This window comes from Sander vitreus, chromosome 2 (genome assembly GCF_031162955.1).
Source record: "Sander vitreus isolate 19-12246 chromosome 2, sanVit1, whole genome shotgun sequence".
Classification (NCBI taxonomy): domain Eukaryota; kingdom Metazoa; phylum Chordata; class Actinopteri; order Perciformes; family Percidae; genus Sander; species Sander vitreus.
Genome location: NC_135856.1, coordinates 22,904,218 through 22,912,116, shown reverse-complemented (window position 1 = coordinate 22,912,116; position 7,899 = coordinate 22,904,218). Strand labels below are relative to the sequence as shown.

The 7,899-nt window shown below is 37.9% G+C and overlaps 1 protein-coding gene across 1 annotated transcript; it reads left to right on the top strand.

Moving 5' to 3' along the window:
• Positions 1-1,787: 1,787 nt before the first annotated feature.
• On the top strand, positions 1,788-7,687 carry ppa2 (inorganic pyrophosphatase 2). Its single transcript, XM_078261554.1, has 12 exons — positions 1,788-2,034; positions 3,037-3,101; positions 3,214-3,258; positions 3,357-3,410; positions 4,229-4,348; positions 4,598-4,684; positions 5,651-5,777; positions 6,523-6,650; positions 6,826-6,911; positions 7,020-7,089; positions 7,206-7,245; positions 7,341-7,687. Exons 1-12 carry the CDS (start codon positions 1,845-1,847, stop codon positions 7,361-7,363), a joined length of 1,035 nt encoding a protein of 344 aa, XP_078117680.1. The 5' UTR covers positions 1,788-1,844; the 3' UTR covers positions 7,364-7,687.
• Positions 7,688-7,899: the final 212 nt, after the last annotated feature.

The following is a 7,899-nucleotide window of genomic DNA, read 5'->3' as shown; positions in this document are numbered from 1 at the left end:
TAAAACTGATTAAATACAGACATTTACAGACTTCTGTGAAGCTTCCATAATCCCCTTACTTTATCATCATGTCAAGTCATAGTACTTTGACCACTAATGTGGTGTCATGGAATATTTTCTGTTCAACTACAGTGAGATTGGTCAAAACTGTCATATTTACTGAAACACATTGAATGAAAAGGTTTTTGTGCTCGGCAAAATCATAGCTGTTTAGCAACAGTATCAAAGGCAAGCATCCACTTTAAGATTTTTATAAAGCAACTTTTTATGGCTGCCGATATGTACAAAGACTGAACAAAGACCAACCTATTCAATAGTAAAAGAGACACATCAAGGTCGCTGGGGTGGGTGTTTGTTTAAGACAATGGATACATATGGTCTTTGATCTCATGATGTATTGTGGAGATTACCACCATCAAATCCATTTACTTCACATCATAAAAACAGAAGCAGGGAGACCAAAGGGAGACATTAAAGCAAAAGCGACAGTGACTTTCATGGTTGTTTTCAAAGTCGAGGCCAAAGTGCCCAAAAAGGAGGAGATAAGTACAAACTTTTTGTACTGGCCCTTCTTCTACTGGTAGTAACCATATACTGTATATAAGGTAGTGACTAGTGGGCTACCATCATTACTATAGGACATGTTTCTTGTCTGTTGGGTGTATGATGGAAACAGCAACAATTAAAAAGACAAAAAAATTAGAAAAGAAAGAGTCACCCTCAATGTCCCTCTCTCTCTCTCTCTCTCTCTCTCTCTCTCTCTCTCTCTCTCTCTCTCTCTCTCCATTTTAGCCATGGATTTATACATGGATTAGCAATTACATGCCATTTTTTTTCTTAAATAAATAAATAAGGCAAAGGCATCTATGTTCCATTCGTTGGAGAAATATAGTCTATTAGTTTGCCAAGACATTAACAATGTGACCTATCTAGCAAATGTGCGTGTGTGTTTGTGTGGTGTAGTGTGGGAGGGCAGATTGGCTAGATGGCAGTAAAATAAAGCTACACACGGACCATAAGCATGCAATTGAAGAATTGTGAAGTTGGATAATGAAAAAAGAATTGACTTCCGGTTGCAACGATTTTATTATCAAAAACAAAAGTGTAATAGTAACTAGCAAGAAGCTATATGGTCTGTTTAAATGTAGTGAGTGGTACATACCACAATCTGTTACTACTACAATATTCAAATATGATAAATGATAGATGATAAATATAGGGATTAAAACATGCTATATGGGCTATGTTTTGGTGACTGACCAGATCTTGGCGTAGGTAAAGATCCTCTGGGCGCCAAGCATTAAGCCAAAGATCCAACATGAAAAAAAGATTTTTATTTTTATTTTTTTTACTCTCAACATTTTGGATACCCCCAGTGGTTTTCTTATAGCCACCATAGTGTCAATTTTGCACATAAGATACTGGCATATTGCTTGTGTTGTTATTGTTTTCAACTGCTCTAATGTTTTATGTAAAGCATTTTGCCCTGTTGCTGAAATGTGCTATACAAATAAAGCAGCCTTGCCTTGCCGTAATGTTCTAAGCACATCATGTTCCCAAGGGGACACATTGTTTTTTGCCTTTGTTTCTTTCCCCGATGGCATTTCTAATGCAGCACCATCATTTCATTTGACGCAAATTCGAATAACTAATTCAATTCAAATTCCATAATTTTCCGTCATTGGGTCTTGGTTAGTATTTTATTGCTTTAAATAAATTGTGAACAGACTTGACTGCACTGTGAGTGGTTTTGTTTTGAAAAACCGGAAGCTCCTGTTTCACTCTGCCGGACTTGACATTAATCGGAAAACGGGAAGCAGGAACCGAGGGGAGAAGTGTCTATAATGAGACCGCTGCTGATGCTCCCTTCGGTCGGCTGCTTGGCGACAGCTTTCGGCTCATTTTCCGCCTCTCGAACCAAACTCGTCACACAAACAGCAGTCGGTGCTCATTTGCTTTATTTCAGAAAAACGATGCACTATCAAACAGAGGAGAGAGGACAGCCCCATTCGCCTGACTACCGGATTTATTTTAGTAAGTTAATCATCGCCACTGTGGGAGAAACCATGCGTGTCCCCTGCTTTTCATAGTGTTACGGTTTAGCAGCACCAGTGTCCCGTGTGTGACTGTATCCTATAAAGAGTGGGTGACAGGTAACCACAGGTCGACCTCCAGGTCAATGTAAACGTTTGACCTTTGAGTTGCATGCGCATGGTTTTCTTGCCATGTGGCACTCCTACCACAAAGGTTTTAGAGTGAAAAAAACCACCAGCCACCAGTGTTAGTCCCCAGTTTTCTGTAGGCTGAAATGGTTCGTCGGCAGAAAGCAACATGGATGTATAATTAGACCGGAAAGCAAGGAGGATGTTTCACTTACGGCATATCCTCACGTGATTTTACTTCCTGTTTGGGCGGTCTCGTGGATAGCTACACCAAAATAACGCTGAAAGAGATGAACTAGTATTCATCAACACAGTACAATTAATTCAAGTTAAACTCATGAAATTGTGATGCAGATGTTGAGACATTTATTCACTCACTGTTCAATATAGTCTTACTCAACTAGCAGCACGATATTAACCTCATAACACATCATTATTCTGTTTCCAATATGGGTAATGTTACTGTGTCGTGACTGCCGGTGTTTACAGATTTTGAGAAAGCATTAGTATCACACATTCATAGAAGGCTAGTGTAAATAATGTCCAGTATAACAATAAATCAACAGTAAGTTTATTTATAATGTTATGATCCTCGAAATTGTGGATACGAGTTGTAAATGTAAATTATGTGTACTCACCATGAATTAAATCTTAAATCAAGGTCCACTCAGCAGCTTTTTTTCAGGAGCTTTTCAACCACAGCCTTACTAGTGGATATCATTTGCTCAGGTGTCATGGAGATAGCTCAATATCTATTTCAGTTTTAGCTGTCCCAGTGACAATTGAGCAAAGTCTGTCTGCAGAGGAAGAAGCCCTTTTTCCAAGGTTAAGATAAGTTTTATTTTTGAACTTTTTTGTTTGTTTGTTTTCTTAGAAAACTCTGACGGAAAATACATTTCACCATTCCATGACATCTCACTTAAAGCGGATACAGAACAGGTAACGCTTTAGTTTCTGTTGGATAAATACTGCAGAGAGTTCATGACTCTGTTTAGCTATTGAACTGTATACACATAATATTAAAACCACTGATTTGTTTTTCTTTTAACAGGACAATGACCTGCCAGCTAAAAAGCCCAAGAAGAATGAGAGTGAGGTACTGTCAAATTCAAATATTTAATGTCTGTTTTACCAGCTGAAAACATTCACCCCAGCATACACTGCACGTACTGTAGCTTTCTTCTGTACTTCCAGATGCTCTTCAACATGGTAGTGGAAGTACCTCGATGGTCAAATGCTAAAATGGAGGTAAGAAGGATATAGATACTGTACCTCACTTTTTTTTTAAATATAATTTGATTATTCCACTTCTACTACTACAGCTACTACTGTTTTAGTAAAGGCTGTGGTTGGAATATTTGAGTAATAACTAGTATGTCAACTTTCATTCAATGATAATCCATTATACATTTTTCTAGAATTCTCTAAATTGACAATACCAAACTCGTGTACGTCACCAAGAAATTGCTTGACTAAGAAGTAGGCCTGTCACGATAACAAATTTTGCTGGACGATAAATTGTCCTAGAAATGATTGCTATAAACAATGATATTGTCGTTCTGAGACCTTTTTCATCTAAAATAATGACAATGGCATAATAATGCAGGTACATTACAGAAACATTTCTAAAGAATATTTAACACTGGAATTGGAAGACATTTTAAATATCCACAATAAATGAACAAAACAACCAAAAACAATAAATAAAATGGTCTATCAGTCTCTGTTAACAAAAAATGCACTGGAATAAAAACCAAACGCAATCAAAAACAATAAATAAAATGGAAATGTCTCTAGCTGCGATAATTTCCATTTAAAAATTATCGAGCTCATTTTTATTTATGATGCGATTAATTGATTTATTGCATATTGCGACAGGCCTACTAAGAAGTCTAAACTGAGGTTCCGATTACTAGCCTTTCCCGGAGTTAGCATCGCGGTAGCGTGAAGCTGAGGTTTTGAGTGTTGGTGACACAAGATAAATTACAATTAAGTATGCTTTAACACTGGCGAAAGCACACACTCACACTTCAACATGCACCTTCAATAATTTCTATAATTTCCAGATTGCAACTAAGGAACCGCTGAACCCGATCAAACAAGATGTAAAGAAAGGAAAGCTCCGGTATGTTGCCAACATATTTCCCCATAAAGGTTACATTTGGAATTATGGGGCGCTCCCACAGGTGAGGAAAATGCGCAATACGAATTAAGCCATTAAGACTTTTTGTGAATTTCATTGTGCTCGTCCATCATCTGCATGCTGTATTCATTTTGATCGTAGCCAATGACAGACAAATAACAACACTGCAATTGAAAAGCTTAGTGATTCATTTGTTGTTATATCTATTTATTTATTTAGTCAGGTAGTTAGTTGAAATGTTTGCTAGAGATGTTTGATTTTGTACATGTTTTTTAACTGTTTCTTGGAAAAGACATGGGAGGACCCAAACCACACAGACAAAGAGACACATTGTTGTGGTGATAATGATCCCATTGACGTTTGTGAGATCGGCACCCAGGTAAGACTGCTTTAGTTGTATATAAATTATATCATAGTTTTTTACTCACTTTATACAGTACTAGTGCAGTTTGGATGGGCCAATTGCTTGACCTCCTGTATTGCTGCTTGCAGCTTTCTCCAGAACCATTGTACTCCGAAATAACTTACAGAAGGCCCCCAGAGCACTTAAAACCCAACTGTAGGCATATGCTACTGACTTATCCTGTACCTATTTACATTTATCTGACAGAGAACGCTGCAAATTCAGATTCTATTCACAAAATACCACAATTAAAATATGATGCATTAAACTATCCAGCATTATATTAGAGTTGAAAATCTCCACCTTGAAGAACATTGTACATTTGAAAGCAGAACTTGCACTGTGTGGTCACAGGCGATGTTGCATGTATATGGCATAAGTAAAGAGCCTCCTGATGTGTGTTTTTTTGTAATTTGTTATTTATAAAACTCAACCTGTAACACATGTTGCAGGTTTAATCAGTCGCGGTTCGGCTCATGTAGAGATTCAACGTGTCCGCTTTTTTCGTGTAGTAGTCGCACGTTGTGGTAGTTTTAAGCGATGTGGCCCAGGCGGTAGAAGCAGGGAACCCGGCTGAGCAGCGCGCAGAACGGCCGGAGAAATGTGCGTAACAAAACAATGTGCTGGAGAGCCCCAACCTGTAAACACATGTTGCAGTCGCGGCTCGTCTAGAGATTTAGCGTCGCCTTTTTCATCATTTGCATGTAGGGTAGACACCAGTGAGATTTTGGCAGATGATCAGTTTTTGGCAAGACACCTATAGCCAGTGAACCACAATCAATGAGCCTTGTAGGGATTTAGCAATTCCCCGCCCACGCTGCTGTACTGCGCATGCGTGGGGACACACGCACAGAGAGATCCGGATTTATAGAAAGATAGACTTGTAATTGTTTAATTGATTGATTTTACTGTTTATTTGTAATTTGTTGGTCTGTTCTTTAGGTGTGCTTTCCAGGCCAAGTGATTCAAGTGAAAGTCCTTGGCATCTTGGCCATGATCGATGAGGGAGAAATGGACTGGAAGGTCATCGCTATCAATGCTAAGGACCCAGATGCCAAAAACCTGAATAGTGGGTGTTTTTTCACAGATCGTATCAACAGTCACCATCTAAAAGCTGCCTTACACGGATCCATTCTCCGTCCTGAGGAAACCTGGCATGAACATAAGTCAGGGAAATTAGAATTTTGAAGAAGTTGCCCACACTCCAGAGCTTGTCAGATCTGCACTTGACCACATACTATAAATACGGTACTGATGTACCTGCACTGCCCAGTTCAGATTCAAGTGATTTAATTTGGAAAGAGATATTTGCAAATACAACATATAAACCCTGTTGGCAGCTTAGACAGTAACTTCAGACTGTAGTTAAACACATCTCTAGAACATACCCTGTGGAGTTTTTATTGTCAACATGACTTTGCTTACATTCAACAAACATTGTATGTATCCTGAAGGCCTAAAAAAACATTTTTTATTTGCAATGCCTGTTTCTGAATATTTTAAGCCTTTTTTTCCAATACAGCTGCAACCTTCTACTAATGTGTTAATGGGGCCTGGCTACTTTTTATGAGCCATTAAAAAATGTATTACATCTTTACTTTTACATTTATGTGTTTGTGATCTCTAAATATTTAACACTTACTACCCTTCCGAAGGATGTATATATTCAACATACTCTTGTTTTTGCATGAAGATTTATTCCTTATACCAAGTGTAAATGGAGTACAGAGTCATATCTAATTCATACCAAGATGAATAAGGTGCAAATTTGTCCTCTGTTCTTATTCTGCTGAACGCGTTTGTGTTTTCCTCAGGCATAGAGGACGTGCGCAAGAGCCGGCCTGGTCATTTAGAGGCAACTGTTGACTGGTTTAGGAAATATAAGGTGCCTGATGGAAAGCCTGAGAACCAATTTGGATTCAATGGACAATTCAAAGACAAGGTACTGAGAGCTTTGGAACACCAAACACAGTACGTAGATAAGACATGCCAGTTTGTGTACTAGGGGTTGGGATCTATTGTGGTCTCAGCAGCTAAAACTGAACGTGCAAAAATGGATTGCTCCCTAAAAAATCAAAGGATGTGTTTATCTCTTGACGATTCTTTGATTTTTATAGGACTTTGCAGTTAAGATCATAAAGTCCACCCATGAGCACTGGAGGGCACTAGTGCAGAAGCAGACAAATAGCGGAGGGATCGAATGGTAAGTTGGTAGAGTTAAAAAACCCTGCAGTGTGTATGTGTGTGATGTACAAATACAGTACAATAGGCATATGTAAGTGTAATGAACACTATTTACTTTTTTGATCAGCAAAAACATCTCCTGCTGCGAGAGCCCTTTCAAATGCAGTGCAGATGAGGCCAGAGATGTGGTGGAATCGGTGAGAACTTTCATATGTAGTTGTTTCACAATGACGATAGCAAACGCAATAATAGCTTATAAAACTGTATCAGAGTTAGGTGTGGTAATTGTCCTGTATAACATTTGACACCCAAGGCCCCTGCATTCGTCACCGCGCACGCTGTGTCTCCAAATGGTAAGTGAATAACTAACCTGCATTAAATTTGGTTTGTTTAAGGTATTACATGTTTCAACATATTTATATGAGTTTTTAAATCTTTTCTTGCACAGTGGATAAGTGGCATTTTGTTTAAAGCCCTAAAGACAATATGGAACCCAACAAAACCGTTTGAAGCAGCTGCATCTTTTGATTTCTTCTGGTAAGGACTCCTCAGCTGTATAAAGGGGAATCTAAGTTTATCATCCAATAATTTGTTAAAAAAAAAAAAAAAAAAAAACTGGTAATATGCAGTACCTTGAAAATATGAGCCAGTGAAGATCTGTGCGAGATGTGTTTTTTGGTTTCATGTTGGACACCATATTGATTTATTATAATTATAATTTAGAGGGTTTTGTATGTAACAACTAAATAATTTCTTGCTGTTTGGATAAATAAAAGAACTAAGGCGTGAACATGGCATCATCTCTTTCGAGTTTCATCTGTAATTACACATTTCAAAACTTCAACATGTGGACAACGATGCACAAGAATTTAGATATTAGTATTAACTTGGAGAAACAAATCAAATTGATTTAAATAAATATACATTTTATTAAAAAAACACCCACATCTCAGCAATATCAGGAATGATATTATACACAGCTTTCAAATAAACTGCATTCATTACAT

What these genes read in the sequence shown, in the direction of transcription:
- ppa2 (XM_078261554.1), top strand. Translation starts at nt 1,845, where the DNA reads ATGAGACCGCTGCTGATGCTCCCTTCGGTCGGCTGCTTGGCGACAGCT. An exon ending in TGACTACCGGATTTATTTTA is followed by an intron (nt 2,035 to 3,036) that starts GTAAGTTAATCA and finishes TTGTTTTCTTAG; the next exon opens with AAAACTCTGACGGAAAATAC. An exon ending in TTTGTGAGATCGGCACCCAG is followed by an intron (nt 4,685 to 5,650) that starts GTAAGACTGCTT and finishes TCTGTTCTTTAG; the next exon opens with GTGTGCTTTCCAGGCCAAGT.